The sequence below is a fragment of the Pantherophis guttatus genome, chromosome 1 (assembly GCF_059756535.1).
Source record: "Pantherophis guttatus breed Tessera chromosome 1, ASM5975653v1, whole genome shotgun sequence".
In the NCBI taxonomy this organism is placed as follows: Eukaryota; Metazoa; Chordata; class Lepidosauria; order Squamata; family Colubridae; genus Pantherophis; species Pantherophis guttatus.
Window position 1 is genome coordinate 337,117,061 of NC_142063.1, and position 16,535 is coordinate 337,133,595.

General features: G+C 43.0%; 1 protein-coding gene across 10 annotated transcripts in view; it reads right to left on the bottom strand.

The window, feature by feature from the left end:
- The window catches only part of SGSM2 (small G protein signaling modulator 2), a 136,057-nt gene that overhangs the window by 26,976 nt on the left and 92,546 nt on the right, over positions 1 to 16,535 (bottom strand). For 5 of the 10 annotated variants that reach the window (XM_060693194.2, XM_060693192.2, XM_087889618.1 and 2 more), the window contains 5 exons: positions 14,815 to 14,949; positions 8,295 to 8,445; positions 6,701 to 6,765; positions 2,660 to 2,805; positions 367 to 495 (listed from right to left, as the gene is read on the bottom strand). In XM_060693194.2, the coding sequence (XP_060549177.2) occupies positions 367 to 495; positions 2,660 to 2,805; positions 6,701 to 6,765; positions 8,295 to 8,445; positions 14,815 to 14,949 (626 nt within the window). The remainder of the gene's footprint in view (positions 1 to 366; positions 496 to 2,659; positions 2,806 to 6,700; positions 6,766 to 8,294; positions 8,446 to 14,814; positions 14,950 to 16,535) is intronic. The other 5 variants (XM_087889609.1, XM_087889617.1, XM_060693193.2 and 2 more) reach the window with 1 other exon arrangement.

Consider the following 16,535-nt stretch of genomic DNA (forward strand, 5'->3'; position numbering starts at 1 on the left):
AACATTTCCACTTGTTTTGCTGTGCAAAATCCCAGCCAACAAACTTCGCAAAGCTCAGTATTTTCTTATTGCAACTGCAAATGGTTTTTCAGGGACATCGGGAGAAGTCATTCCCATCCTCTCATCCTTTTAACCAAAATGCTGGGCCTGAAGCTAGAATCTCTCTGTATATCGTATTCCTGAGCCTCCGGATAAATTGAATGATCATCTTCTAGAACAAGGGTCTCCAACCTTGGCAACTTTAAGACTTGTGGACTTCAACTCCCAGAACTCCCAGAAAGTTGAAGTCCACAAATCTTAAAATTGCCAAGGTTGGAGACCCCTGTTCTAGAACCCCCCTTGGAAATACTGAAGACAAACAAGTACCAGCTCCATTTCCTTCTTGCTCATGCCAAACTTGTAGTGTCCCAGCAAGAACGGCCACACCTCCTTCCGAATTTCATGTTGCACCCCACCGTAGTAGACTTGTCGGAGCAGCTCCAATTCCTTGTAATTCTAATATGAAAGGAAGTGAGATTGAGATTGAGACAGAGTAATTATGGGAAATTTAGCTAACACCTGCCAACTCAGAAGTGAAAAAACTCCTTTTTTTTTATAGCTCAAGATAACTGATTCATTGTGGTAAAGACAGTTATTTGCTTAGATGGAGTTAGTTGTAAAATTAGGATTTGATCAAAACCAAAACCGTACAACAAATTTGGTCTGGTGGTTAAGGCACCCAGCTAGAAACCAGGAGACTGTGAGTTCTAGCCCCGCCTTAGGCATGAAAGCCACCTAGGTGACTTGGGCCAGTCACCAGGAGACTGTGAGTTCTAGTCCCATCTTATGGACTTTGGGCCCGGCACTCTCTCTCAAACAGCCAACCTCACAGGTTTGTTGCTGTGGGTAAAATAGGAGGAGGGATGAGTATTGGGTAGACTTGCTTTCTTGTTACTTATAAAATAATAAAAATAGGATAAAAATCTAATACATAACTAAATAACATTGTAGTGGGAGACATTTCTATTTGTTATCCGGGACAGCCAGTCAAAACATCCTCCGTTTCTCCCCTCCCAGTGCTTAAAATTTAATAATTTAATTTAATATTTAAATTTATATACCGCCCTTCTCCCGAAGGACTCAGGGCGGTGAACAGCCAGAAGTAAAAAACATCAAATACAAAATATAAAAACAATTTAAAATGAATTAAACAATTTGGCCCGACAGTTAAAATCCCCCATTAAAATCCAAAATTAGTTATATGCAGTGGACATTGTTAGTTTATAATTTCTTTCCCATAACTGTTGCCATTTATCTAAATCAATTGAATATCCAATTTTTTTTGCCCAGGCTATCACTGTTTCTTTTACTTGTTCTGCCTCTAATTTTATGCTCAATAAAAAATTGTAACATTTTTAAAATTAATTTATCCTCTGTTCCTGTGCGTTATCTTATCCAGCTCAGTCTTTTCTAAGTAAAAACCATGTAATTTAACATCCTTTTCATATCTTGTTTGTATTTGCATATACATATACCAATCGATTTCAATTCCCTGTTCTTCCAGTTCTTGTTTCCCTTTTCAATTCTGCAATGTCTGTTAACAAATCCTTATATCTAACAATATTTCCAAAATTAAAGACATTTGGGTGAATTAAAGCTTCCGCTTACAATTAATTATATGGGCAGAGAGCAAGTCCCTCTCATCAAGAAGCTGACGAGTCCCCTCTTATGCCTGGATTGTTCCATTTAAGGTCAGGAAAATGAGAACAAATTTGCAATCCAGAACTGGTTTGTTGCTGAAACATAATGTTGTGAATGATTCCTCTTAAGAATATAAGGAAATCCAAGCTGGGTCAAAGAAAGCTATATCCAATCTAGCGCACACAACGGTCAGCCAATGTCTCTAAAAATACGCATCGTTTGTTTACTTAAAATCCCTGGTCACCCAACGCCAAAGACCTCTAGGATCCTCCGCTGTGTCGCTCTCCCCACAAACATTGTCCTGTGTTCAGAGATACAGTGCTACTGAACATGCAAGTTTCATTTAAGCCATTAAGGACAACAGCAGCTCTCATAAGTGCGAGCCAGTTGCCGAGCTTCCAGGCCACAATCATTGGACTGTGGGGGATACCGCAATGATTGCAAGTGCAGGATAGTCCTTAATTATTTAGAAATGATGGGAAATATTTATAGCTCAGGTGGTCGATCAATCAATCAATCAGAGTAGAAGGAGGAAGGAGGTCTTTTAGTTCAGGCCCCTACTCAAGCAGGAAACCCTATACCAGTATTTGTCAACTTTGGAAGCTTGAAGATGGGTGGACTTCAACTCCCAGAATCCCCCAGCCAGCGCTGCTGGCTGGGGGATTTTGGGAGTTGAAATCCACCCATCTTCAAGCTACCAAGGTTGAGAAACACTGCCCTATATTATTTCAGACGTTGGTGGTAGCTTGTTCTCTGAGCTTCTTATTCAATTTCTGAACATCGTATCACTATGCTAGGTAACATCATCCACTGAACTTCAACTAGCCTGCTGATGAAACGTTCATCAGCAGAACAACAAGCTCGGAGACAAACCACCACCAACATTAATTATTTTTTTCAGCACCATTGTAACTTCGAAGCATCTCTAATCAAATAGTCACAATCAAGGGCTGTCTATATTTAATCTACATAGTCTTGCCTTCTTATCCTTCTGGTACTTGCTCCAGACCTCTTTGGTCAGTCCCTCTGCAGCACTTGTGGGTTTATCTGGTGGGATGATGGAATGGTTCACCAACGCAGACAAGTGAGTTCGGACAGTGGACAAGTGACGGCAGTAAGCAAGCCCTGTGTGGAGAAAAGACAACACATTTAACAGGTCTGGCATTCATTGTTCAAACCAGCAGAGTATGATGGTATTTTCACAACTTATTGACCAACAGGAGGCACTGTATGTGCAGTCCTCAACTTATGACCACATTCAGGACCAGAGACACCTTTGCTAAATGAAGTGGTTGTTAAAGCTGTGGTGCCCAATTCTGCAACCTTTTGGTTGGGGTCATTAAGCAAATCACATGATTATTAATGAATCGGGTGATGGGAGCTGCATGGCACTCCCACATAACACCTCTCCTGCGTGAGCTGCACTGGCTCCTGGTGGTCTTCTGGGTGCGCTTCAAGGTGTTGGTTATCACCTTTAAAGTGCTCCATGGCATAGGACCTAGATACCTTCGAGACTGTCTGCTACCACCAACGACCTCCCACCGACCGGTGCGCTCCCACAGAGAGGGCCTCCTCAGGGTGCCATCGGCCAAGCAATACAGACTGGTGGCCCCCAGGGGGAGGGCCTTCTCTGTGGGGGCACCTGGTCTCTGGAATCAACTGCCCCCAGAGATACGAAGAATTCAAGACCTTGGTGCCTTCCGCCGTGCCCTGAAGACCTTCCTTTTTCAGCAAGCCGGGCTGGCTTAATGCTTTTTAAATGTTTTTAATATGTTTTGTTACTGTTTTTTAACTTTGGGGCCAAATTTATATATATCTTTTTAAATTGTTTTTAATGTTTGTATCTACGTTTTTTACTTTGGCTGTACACAGCCCTGAGCCCTTCAGGAGAAGGGCGGTCTATAAATTTGATAATAAATAAATAAAAATAAATGTTTGTTAAGTTAATTCAGCTTCCCTCATTGATTTTACATCTTGGAAGTCAACTGGAAAAGTTGCAAATGGAAATCGCATAATCACATATGATGGGACAACCATCACAAATACATGCCGGTTGGCAAACGTCTAAATTTTGACCATGTCATCATGGGGATGTTGTGAAAATCATAGCAATAGCAATAGACATGTACCACTTCATAGTGTTTTACAGCCCTCTCTAAGTGGTTTACAGAGTCAGCCTGGCCGAAGCCATCTTGGAGCTTCAGTGCTGCCACACTGGAGCCGAGGAATAGGGAGGGGGGATTAGAGATAGCTGGGGTTGTGTAGTCAAAATAAAATACTTTCTCTTGGGAACCAAGGATGTTCTCACACCTGGCCGGAGGAAGAAGGAGTGAAGTCACCAGACCAGTGGACACTGTGTTGATTGGGCCATGTAACTGATTGTTTGGGGTTGAGGGAAAAACTTTTACTTTTAATTAGGTGAAAACCAAGGGGCCCTTCAGAGTTGGTTTTCACCCGATATGTGCCAATTTGATATTTCCAATAAAGCTATTCTTTGAGGAATCCATCTGCCTTGGAATTTTTGCTTGCGATGGATCTATTACTTGGAACCCTGACATCAGCAACTTGCCCCTAACAATCTAGATCCTCATTTTACCGACCTCAGAAGGATGGAAGGCTGAGTCAGCTTTGAGCTGGTCAGGATCGAACTTCTGGCAGCAGGCAAAGTCAATCTGCAATACTGCATTCTAACCACTGTGCCATCACGGCTCCTTAGTAGAGGATCATTGTAAGTCATTTTTGTAACTTCAAACAGTCACTAAATGAATGGTCATAAATTGAGGGCTTCTTGTATTCCTCTAACTGAAATTGTTCTAACTGAAATTCACCAGATGCCCTTAGCCACTGTCATCAAATTTAGATCTTACACAGTCCAACTTGCTTTCCCAGGAATTGCTCTGAGACAACAGCACATGTTTTGTGTGTTTTATAGCACACTCTATGAGTGGCCTGGCTGTCAGCAAGCTTGTAAAAAGTAATAAATGAACTTGGCTTAAAATAGCAGAATTCTGGTGGAAGGGAGGCCACCAGGGTTGGGATTACAGCACAGAATTTCCATTATTCTCAAGCTACACATTTTGGTTATCATATAAATATGGGCATATTGTTAAAAACGGAAGCTGATATAAATTTGCATTGTGTCAAAATGTTCAAGATAACTTTTATAAAATGAGGTAACGCTGGTATATGACATCCGTTAAATTGTCAAAAACAGATAAAGAAATAGCAAATTATCAGGTTCGCCTGATTTCCCAGTTGCGCCCCTTTCTGGATTGGGACGCTTGCGCACAGTCACTCATGCCCTCGTCACTTCCCATCTGGACTATTGTAACGCTCTCTACATGGGGCTCCCCTTGAGGACCACCCGGAGGCTCCAACTGGTCCAGAATGCGGCCACGCAAGTAATAATGGGGGCGACCCGTTGCTCCCATGTAACACCCCTCTTGCGTGAGCTGCACTGGCTCCCAGTGGTCTTCCGGGTGCGCTTCAAGGGGTTGGTTACCATCTTTAAAGCGCTCCATGGCTTAGGACCTGGCTATCTACAAGACCGCATTCTGCCACCGATTGCCTCCCACCGACCGGTACGCTCACACAGAGAGGGCCTCCTCAGGGTGCCGTCAGCCAAACAATGTAGACTGGCGACACCCAGGGGGAGAGTCTTCTCTGTGGGGACCCCTGCCCTCTGGAATTAATTACCCCCGGACATACGAAGGATCCCCGACCTCTGTGCCTCCCGTCGTGCAATGAAGACCCTGTTATTCCAGCAAGCCGCTCTGATGGGATAAATGATTTTAATTTGGTTTTAATGGGGTTTTAAAATTGGTTTTAAAATGAGAGTTTTAAATTCGGCCTATGATTTAATTATTTTACTGCTTTTAAATTCTATTGTTGTACATAGTTTTTATTATGGGTGAAAATCTGGGTGGGTCTTATACTCCGAATGTAGCCCTGCCCAGCCTCTGAAATGGAGGTTTCGGAGGCTGAAAAAAGCCTCTGAAACGGAGCTTCAGAAAAACAGCCTCTGAAACGGAGGTTTCAGAGGCTGAAAAAGCAAGGCGCAGAGCTCACAACCAACGACCCTGTTGCTAAAATTCACCTCTGGGAACAGCTGATTGGGGGTATTCCGGGAGGCTGATCTACCCACCAATCAGCTTTTTTCTTATTTTCCTCCCCAAAAACTAAGGTGCGCCTTATACTTCGGTGCGTCTTATAGTCTGAAAAATACGGTACCTTCTGTATGGTGGCTCCCTCCCCATGGAACATCATCCCTGTAAAGATAAGATTGGCCCCCATCTTTACACTCTTTCCAAAGGCCATGAAGACCTGATTTTGCCAGCAGGCCTGGTGACCCCAAAGTGATACAGAGAACATCAAGTGATTGATTTGATTCTTGCCACCATGGGGGCGGAGGCTTATTGGATTTTGTATTTTACTTCTTAAGCCATCCAGAATCATTGTGAGTGAATTGGACAGTCATATAAATTTTTTTCATCAATAAAAGTGGCACACTCAAATACAGAGGTGTCCATGTGAGGAAGGGGAGGATTAAAATTAGCAAGATGATGGACAGAGCACTGAAATACAAACCCTTGCCTGTTTTCCATGTGTGTTCGATGTCAACACACATAATAAAAAGGATGGGGTTGGTCTTGGGTTGCTGTCAGCTGCAAGCAATCGAGATCCCCACACGTAGGATTCAAGTCAACTACTTCATTATATCTAGCCTATTATACAGGAATCTTCCCCAGAATGCCAGCCTTCTCCTGGGAACAGATAGATAAGGTTCTATAGAGCTTAAGGGATATCAGTTCTGGATCACTTGCGGCTATGCAAGGATTCAAGGCTAATTCTGCCCTTGAGGCCTCCTCCAACACTTGAGGCATTTGTCAACCTCTGCTCTGTCCACCAACTTCCTCATTTTTGAGCCCTTCTATAGAAGTTTTTGCCTGGATGGCACCAGGTGTGGTAGGCAGTTAAGTTTGACGCCCAGCTGGGATCCAGCCTCACCAACAGAACTTACATCCATAGAAAGCTCTGGAAACAATTTGCCTCTTCATACTTTCACACAACAGTTTTAGAGGGGTTCTGTTAGGAAAAAAAGCAACATACAGAATACATACATCAAAGACTGATTCTACCAACAACTGTCTTTGCTCCTCATTTCTCATCCCTCCCCTCAAAGGTCTTTAAAATGTTATAATAGGGATTATTCTGCAGTGTTTTCACAATGGTTCCACAAGCAGAGATGGGCTAATAACCTCACAGCGTAATTACAATGAGAATTCCATAGTCCATTCGAATCTAGGGTCTCCTACTGTTAACCTGACATTTTAGTCACTAGTTCTCATTGTCCTCTCCCGTGGCCAAGTGCCCATCATACACCCAACCAAGATAAAGACCTAGAATTAGAATTAGAAAGGAGCAATTAGGCCATGAAGTCTAACTCTGTTTAATGCACAAATCCACATTAGAGCTTCTCCTGCAAAGGGCTGTTTAGCTTCCACTTAAATACATCTAATGAAAGACATTCCCCCTACCCCCTATGCCCCCATTATTTTAGTATGCACTATCAAACAACTCCCACTCTTAAGACACATGATATTGCTGACATTCAGTTGATAGTCAGCAATTATTTTAAGGTCTTTGAATTAAATTAAAGCAAGGGTAGCTTTCGTCATGGCTTTTTTAAAAAAGGAAAACCTACTTTGAGTTGAGCACAATTTTTTAGCAAGCATGCTAAGCAGCAATACAATACAAAACCAGGTTGTCATTTCCAGAATGTCAATCAATTTCCTAGCCTGCTATTGCCCTGGTGCTATCACATGCAAGAATTAACCAGACCTGGCTCTTCTTAGTTTCTCAGCTTAGACCAGTATTTCTCAACCTCAGCCCCTTCAAGATCTGTGGACTTCAACTCCCAAAATTCCACAGCCAGCATGCAGGCTGAAGCTTTCTGGGAGTTGAAGTCCACATATCTTAAAGAGGCTAAGATTAAGGTACACTGGCTTACACAATGTCATTTGCAAAAGGACAGATTTTAAGAAGTCAACTCAAACCCACTCCCCAAATTTGCACACTCAATTTTAAAATATGACAAAAGAAAGCCAGTGGTTGGTGCAGTGGTTAAGGCGCTGGCCTAGAAACCAGGAGACTGTGAGTTCTAGTCCCACTTTAGGATGAAAATCAGCTGGGTGGCTTTGAGCCACTCATTCTCTCTCAGCCCAACCCACCTCACAGAGTTGATGTTGTGGAGAAAATAGGATGAGGTAATAGTATTATATATGTTCACCACCTTGGAGTTATTTATAAAAATAATGAAGGGAGGATAAAAATATTCAAATAAATAAATAATAAAGTCCTAATAATCTTCTTGATCCCAGTGACAGTAGCTACTTTTCTTCTGTCAAGAATGGCTCAGAATTCTTCAATATTCATTCAAGGGGCTTGAAAAGAGATTCTAAAGTAGGGGTCTCCAACCTCGGCAACTTTAAGACTTGTGGACTTCAACTTCCAGAATTCCTTAGCCAGCTTTGCTGAGGAATTCTGGGAGTTGAAGTCCACAAGTCTTAAAGTTGCCGAGGTTGGAGACCCCTGTTCTAAAGTGTTTACTTCACCTGTCATGGATACAAGTGCAGCAGCTGGGCAGATTGTAAGGAGAGCCATCCGTGGAGCACGAGAGACATAAGGAACCTTGGTTGTAGTGGTCCAGCTGCCACGAAAAGAAGCCGGCACCATATCCTTGCATCTCAGTGATGTCATTAATATCTAGGCAAAAGAGGAAGGGAGGGAGGGACAAAGATTAAATCTTGCACCAAGTTTCTTAGTTTTTTTCTTGGACTGGAGCACATCATGCTTTGCTGAGCTACGTGTGGACAAGAAAGAAAAGGACATACTGTGCAAAATTTTCCAACATATTCCCCATATACAATGATATTTATTTATTAAATTTCTACACAGCCCATCTCACTCCCCTAAGAGACTATGGGCAATTTACAACAACAATTTTATTTCCATCTTAATATCACCTTTCAGGGTGAGGGCAACCAAAGTAGATTCGTTGCAAAATATTACTTTGTTTTTTGTTTTGTTTTTTAATGGATTTCTTAATCCCAAAGGTGCTTTTCAAAAAGGGAACTGGAACTTTCTCGATTGTTTCCTTGAAGACATTTCACTTCTCATCCAAGAAGCTTTTTCAGTTCTTCAGTTCTGAAGAAGCTTCTCGGATGAGAAGCAAAACAGCTTCAAGGAAAAACAAAGTTTAGTTTGCCTCTTGAAAAAAAGCACTTTTGGGACAACCATGACCTGAACAACTGAGAATCTCCACAGACTGGATTTCTTAACTTTTTTTTTTTAACGAAAGAAAACTATACAAAACCCAGATTATGCTTTTTTTTTACATAAATGCCTGGCCTTCAGCTCATCCACAATGCCTGTTAACGCAAACGATTCAGCCAGAAAAAGGCCAGCTAAATAAAACCATGCAAGCAAATGATTTTGCTTTGTTTTTACAACAGCACATTCAAAACCGTGGCGGAACAGAAAATAATAAAAAGGGGGGAAACGGCACCATGCCAAGCATGCATTCTTGCGGCTAATACCGGAGCTTAATTTTAGGGGCAACAGTGAGATGTTAGGGAAAGAGGGATGGGTAACACAGAGTCAACTGATGTCAGATTGTTCATAGCAAAAGAGAGGTGCAGGGAGCGGACAACTGTTGTTAGCGTGATTAAAAAACTTTTCAACAAAAATAAGATCAAGCCGTAAAAGCAAATCATGAAAGAGAGCAGAAACAAAAGCAAGCAAACGACCAAGTGCTCTTCACCTTTAATTCTTCAGGAACGAGCTGAACAAGCCAGTATTTATGGCAACATCTCCTACAGTCAATCATAAAGAGATGGGAGAGTTTTCCCCCCCCTCCTCCCACTTTTCTCTTCCATTTGGTAAGAAAAGATCTTGGAATCATTAATAATTGTTATTAAGAAAAGAATAAACACTGTCCTTTTAAGGTGAACCCCACAGACCCTAAGAATTCAGATGAAAGGTACCTGAATTAGTGAAGAATTAGAGTGAACAGCATCTTCAGAATGAGCTTAAAGGTTTTGGTTTGCGGCGATGGATCTCTGCCAAATGTTTAGACACATGCAAAAGGTTAAAGAAATTGCAAGGGACTCAAAAGCAAAATGAAGAGCACACCAGGTACAACAGTATTGTCATTAAGCACATCAGGGTCTGCACCCATCTGAAATCTCAATGCTCAGTGTTTGAGAGGGGCTTCCTGTGGAGATAAGGGGGTACCATATTTTTCGGAGTATAAGACGCACTTCCCCGCACCCCTTAAAAGAGGCTGAAAATTTGGGTGCGTCTTATACTCCTAATGTAGTCCTGCCCGCCCTTCGGCCCCCACTATTTGGCCATCACGCGCCCTCTTCCTGGCTGCAGACATTGCCACAGACAATGGCTTGTGTTTTTGGGCTCCGTGCCTTGCATTTTCAGCCTCCAAACACTCCGCTTGAGAGGCGTTCAAGGCTGCAGTGATTGCCAAAGCACATCGCCACCGATTGCTGCCTCCACGCATTTTTGGCCTCTGCGCATCGCGTTTTCGGCCTCCGGACACCCCATTTTTGATCTCTCTGCGTTGCGCTTTCGGGCAGTGATCAGTAGCGATGTGCTTTGGTGATCCCCACAGCCTTGAATGCCTCTCAAACGGAGCGTTTGGAGGCTGAAAATGTGAGGTGCGGAGCCCAAAAATGCAATGAATATGTACGCTTTCACAACCAGCAAACTAATGTGCTGAAGCTAACCAAGCTAAGGATGCTAGCCAGATGAATACCTGGTAGGCAGAGGCAGAATTTTATTTTCTTATTTTCCTCCCCAAAAACTAAGGTGTGTCTTATACTTTGAAAAATACGGTATGCAACCTCTTATTTACTTCCAAGGAATTGTAATAACCAAAGGAGAAAAACAACAGTCTGCCTAGTTCAGAACATTTATTCCCAGGTGACCCTCAATCAAGATGGCATTGAAAAGCACCCATGGTCCTCCTGCTCCCCAGAAACAGGGAATGGGGTGGCTTCTTCCTCCATTGCTGGAGTCCATGCAAAGCCTCATGGCTGTGAATCGTGGATATTAATGTGCCTAATCCCCTTTTCAACTGGTTCGTGTATGTCATGCTCATCCTGTCTTATGGCAGAGAATTCCATAGATTAAATTACCTGTCCCAGATCTCTCCGCATAATATATGGTAGTTCCAAATGGACAATCTTGGGATGGAGATTTGGGATGCAGAGAATTGCTTCACATCAAATCCTATACAGTAGTGGCCAAAATTGTGGAAACCTTTTGGGAAAAGTGTATTTTCTAAAACTAACTAATAACACCACTTTTTTTTTTTTTTTTTTTGGAGTAGTACCATAAAATTATATATCAATGGAAAGATAATTTAATTAAGAACGTAATGCAATAACTTTTATGAAGGATTTACTATTGGAATAGCAGATACAGTATAGAGAAGAAAAGTGAAACACGTAGAAAAAGTGAGATATATAAAAATTATCACCATAGAAAAAATGAGATATACAAAAATTATCACCATGTCAGTTAATACTTAGTTGGGTAACCTTTAGCATGAATTACGGCCTTACAACATCTTCCCATGGAGTGAACCAAGTCTTTTAGTCCTGCAGCTGTTATAATGTGAAACCGAGATTGAATGATTGCTTCTATTAACTGGGTTTTATTGCTGGGCCGCTTCTGACTAACAAGTTTATTTAGTCGGCTCAATAGATTTTCAATTGGGTTAAGGTCTGGGCTATTCCCAGGCCATTCCAGCAGTGGAATATGATTATCTTGGAACTCCCCCCCAAAAAAAGTGGTGTTATTAGCCATCAAACCTCAAAAATATACTTTTCCCAAAAGGTTTCCACAATTTTGGCCACTACTGTAATTTTACATGCCCCAATCACACCTCCTGCTATGTTACCATGGGAATTAAATTCATAGCGACTTCCCCACTTCATAATTCCATTGGTCTTTCTGGAACTTTCCTTGCTCGAGAGGATTCTTTTTGGAGGTGGTGGTTAACTAGAAACATCTTGGATGTTCGAACTACATACGTATAAGGGAATTATTTTATGGGCAAAGAAAGCCAAGGTTTGGGGGCTCTTTTCTTTTGGGATGAGTAGGGGGCTGCTTGAACTGAGCTCTCAGGTAGTCCTAGGGCCAAGATTCCTGGTTTTGGATGAACTCTTCAGAGCAGTTGGCCTGAGAGAGTTTTATACCCAAAGGGGACTTGATCTAAGAAATATTTTTCTACATCAAATTGAGGAGAATTCTTTTTTTTTTTTAATTTGATTTATATGCCACCCTTCTCCGAAGACTCAGGGCAGTTTACAATGCGTTAAGCAATAGCCTTCATACTTTTGTATATTTATACAAAGTCAGCTTATTGCCCCCACAATCTGGGTCCTCATTTTACCTACCTTAGAAAGGATGGAAAGCTGAGTCAACCTTGAGCCTGGTGAGATTTGAACTTGCAGTAATTGCAGGCAGCTGATGTTAATAACAGTGCTTTAGTCTGCTGCGCTACCAGGGCTCATTGGCACAGCATTCATTGGCACAGCACAAGCACAGAAGATTCTCCATTAAGCCATCAGGTTAGATAGGCCTCATAAGTCAAACTGGACTCTCAAGATAACTCAGAGAGCATCAAGGACTCCACTATCCTAAGATAGAATCAGTAATATAAAGCAGGGGTCTCCACCCTTGGCAACTTTAAGACTTGTGGACTTTCAACAAAGTTGCCAAGGGTGGAGACTCCTGATATAAAGTATTAACAAATAGCTCCTCAGCCTAATATAACCATTTCCAAATGTGTTGTCTGATTTTTATTAAATTTTAGAAAGGTTTTTAAGTTACCCCTTATTTACTATAGTGGGGGACAGCAACAGATATGGATTGCCCTATTCCAGTGATGGCTAACCTTTTTTTCCTCGGGTGCCAAAAGCATGTGTGTGTGCGCGACCGCGTGCCCACACCCATAATGCAATCCCTCTGTGCGCCCCCTGCGTGGGTGTGTGACCCCACCTTGCATTCCCCTGTGCATGTGCGTGCAACCCCCTGCACCCCGTTTTGGGCCTAGCAGGCCTCCCTGAAGCCTCCTGGGACCAAAAAAGGGGCACGGGGGAGGGGGCATGCCGCATGCATGCATGACTCCCCCGCCCCCCACGCATGCGCATGCATCTTCTGCATACATGACAGATACCCGAAAATCAGCTGGACGGCAGGAGGCGCATGCACATGTGCGGTGGAACTGACCTAGGACGACAGCTTGTGTGCCCGCCGAGATGGCTCTGTGTGCCACCTCCCTTTGCCATCACGGCCCTATTCTCTCTAACAAGACTTTCAAAGCTGCTAATGTTAATAGAGCCTTGGTGGCGCAGCGGACTAAAGTGCTATTAAAGTAGTACTTAGCTGCCAGCTGCCTGCAATTACTGCAAGTTCAAATCTCACCAGACTCAAGGTTGACTCAGCCTTCCATCCTTTCGAGGTAGGTAAAATGAGGACCCGGATTGTAGGGGCAATAAGCTGACTTTGTATAAAAAAGAACACCACTTGGGGGGGGCAAAAGCCCTACTAAGCAGGTATATACAAAAGTATGAAGGCTATTGCTTAACACATTGTAAGCCGCCCTGAGTCTCCGGAGAAGGGCGGCATATAAATCGAACCAATAAATAAATAAATAAATAATGGAATCTGTGATGCAACTTGTTAAACGCCTAAAGTCCTGGGAAGTGGGAATTATGGAACTATCTTTAAATAACTAAATATTTTTTTAAAAAAAATAAATAAACAGGATGCAACGCATGAATTAATTCCAACTTAGGTTCAAATCAACTTTCTCCATTCTCTCTCCCCCTCCACAGAAATTAGGTGTCAATTTGCATTAATCTCAGCTATCGTGGCCTTTGTCCATGCTGGCAGTGGCTTATGGGAATCAGAGCACTGAGAGGTTAAGAAAGGCTTAAGTAAGTAAAAGAAAGGAGAAGGAACTAGCAATTGGTTCTCATGGAATGAAGAAACATACAGCATAGAATCATAGAGCTGGAATGGACTTCGGAGGTCTTCTAGTCTAATCCCTGCTCAAGGCAGGAGATTTTAACAGAATATAACAGAATAACAAAGTTGGAAGAGACCTTTGGAGTTCTTTCTGTCCAACCCCATGCTCAAGCAGGAGACCTTATATCCGTGATGGCGAATCTGTGGCATGCAGCACCCCCTCTGTGGTGAGCCATCGCCCCAGTTCACCTCTGCCGCGCATGGGTGTACGCATCCTGCCAGCCAGCTGGTCTTCAGGTCTCTGCCGCCATGCGCGGGTGGGGGGGGACATGCATGGGCCCCGCGCGCATGTGTGGGGGAATGGGCATGTGCGGGAGGGGCGCGTACATGCAGGGGGTGCATGCGGTTGAGCACGTGTGCATGCGCAGGGTGTGTGTGCGGGGCCCGTGCGCACATGTGCTGGGGGTGGGGCACATGCAGGGAGGCACATTGCATTTTGGGGGTTCAGACGTGCTTTGGGCACTCGGTCCAGAAAAGGTTAGCCATCACTGCCCTATGCCATTCCAGACAAGTGGCTGTCCGGTCTCCAGTGATGGAGCACCCACAACGTCTGAAGCAAGCATCAAATGGTTGTCCAGTCTATTTTTGCAAACGTCCAGTAATGGAGCATTCACAACTCCAGGAGGCATGGATCCTTCTCACCGTCAGAAAGTTTCTCCTTATTTCTAGTTTGGACCTCTCTTTAACAAGCTTCCACCCATCGCTCCTTGTCCTGCCCTCTGGTGCTTTGGAGAATAAGTCAACCCCCTCTTCTCTGTGACAGCCCCTGAAGTCCCGGAAGACAGTTATCATGCCCCCCCCCCCCAAATCTTTCTCTTCGATAGGCTGGAAAGAGAGACAATGTTTTCTTCTCTCCCTCTTTCCACATAGTTGCTTTCCCTGACTCATAAGGGTGCCCCAGTAGTGGGCTGTCATTGCAGTAATGCCAACACTGTTGTACATTGAGTAGGCAGGTGTTGCTCCAGAGCCAGTGGGAGAAATGAAGTGAGTTGGGAGGGCAGGGAGCAGAAGGATAAAAACCTTTCATCCTTTTAGAATCTGTGAGGTTCCGATTGCAGATCATGGATAGCATTGCGTGCAGCTTGTCTTCCTCCTCCTCGTCATCGTCGACGGAGGCAGAGCGGCTGGCAGCTAAGTGGTGGTAGTTAATAGTTACTGCTCAAAAAAATAGTGAAAGAGGAGCATAAGAAAACAAAACGGGCGCCAGGATTGACAATCAAGTCTTAAAAGGACATGTGGTCCTCCCCTCCTTTAGGGGTCAGCATATAATTTCATTTTCATGGATTTGCGGAATTTTTAATCTCCAACCAATGTCTTCTCTACCCAACCCTGAGTTTGTATCTCTCTCATCCAAACCCTGGTGCACAATAGGTGATGTTTGCGTAAGGTGTTAGATAGTAGATTACTCACTCAAAATTGCATGTAATCCACCAGATTCTGCTCATAAAATCCTTACCTTTTCCTCCAAGGACGGCCATTTCAGGGGCACACATAACAACACACACAACCCTAGACTAAGATTAACAAAGCCAAATTTCCATGTTCAGATAAGACATTATTCCTATGAATCATTATACAGTTTATTAACCGTATCTTGGCTTAAAATGAGGGCTAGCTGCATCCAACAGTCTAAAATAATGGCTGGATTCTACATCATGATGATCCACAATTGACCTAGCTCTGTTTTAACCTAGTTTAGCATGTTACACAATGCAGTGAATGTTTTTCACCCATTTTCCACTTTCCTTCTGGAGCAAAAGACAGCATGAAAGGCTGTGCTTATTTCTCTTTATCTTTACAACTTACGATCTGTCACTTAGAGACCGTTGGAAGTTACGGTTGACCTCCCAAAAGGAACTTGTGGTAAGACAGGCAGCCAATAAGTTTGATAATACAAACAAACTTACTATCCACTGTAGTTTCCTAGTTACCATATCCAGACTATTTTTTTTTTTAAATTTGATTTATATGCCGCCCTTCTCCAGAGACTCAGGGCGGCTTACAATGCGCTAAGCAATAGCCTTCATTCTTTTTTGTATATTTATACAAAGTCAGCTTATTGCCCCCACAACTGGGTCCTCAATTTACCTACCTTAGAAAGGATGGAAGGCTGAGTCAACCTTGAGCCTTGGCGAGATACGAACCTGCAGTAATTGCAGGCATCTGGTCTTAATAACCAGCTTAATAACAGGGTGCCTTAGACCACTGTACTACCAAGGCTCTTAGTCTACCAAGACTATACCCATTTTGGGCTCTTAGCAACAGGCCCACATTTATGGCCATTTGCAAAACTCCAGAGTCATAGGTTCACGATTTACAGCATTTTTGCCAGAAAACAGTGTTTATATCCAGCAAAAGAGTGTTCATATCTGGCAAAAACAGACCCGTACTGCACAGTGGGTTCACATAATTTCTTGGCAGTACCACTTTCACTTAACAACCACTGTAAAAAAGTGGTTGTAAAATTGGGTCTGGTTATATAGTGACCCGCTCTATGACTGTCATGACTTATGACTATAATTGCAGGGCTCAATTACAATCATAAGGACTACCTGCATAACAATCCAATAAAATAGTTTAGGCTGAAAAAACTCTAGAATTCCAATCACTGAGAATGGATCAACTAGAATGGATCTGAAATAGATTCTTCTGATCCATCTGGAGTTGGTCAACTTGCATACACAGAAAACATAAAAGGCATAAAAATGTCCTCCAAGCTTCTGAGCATTATGTCACCTGTC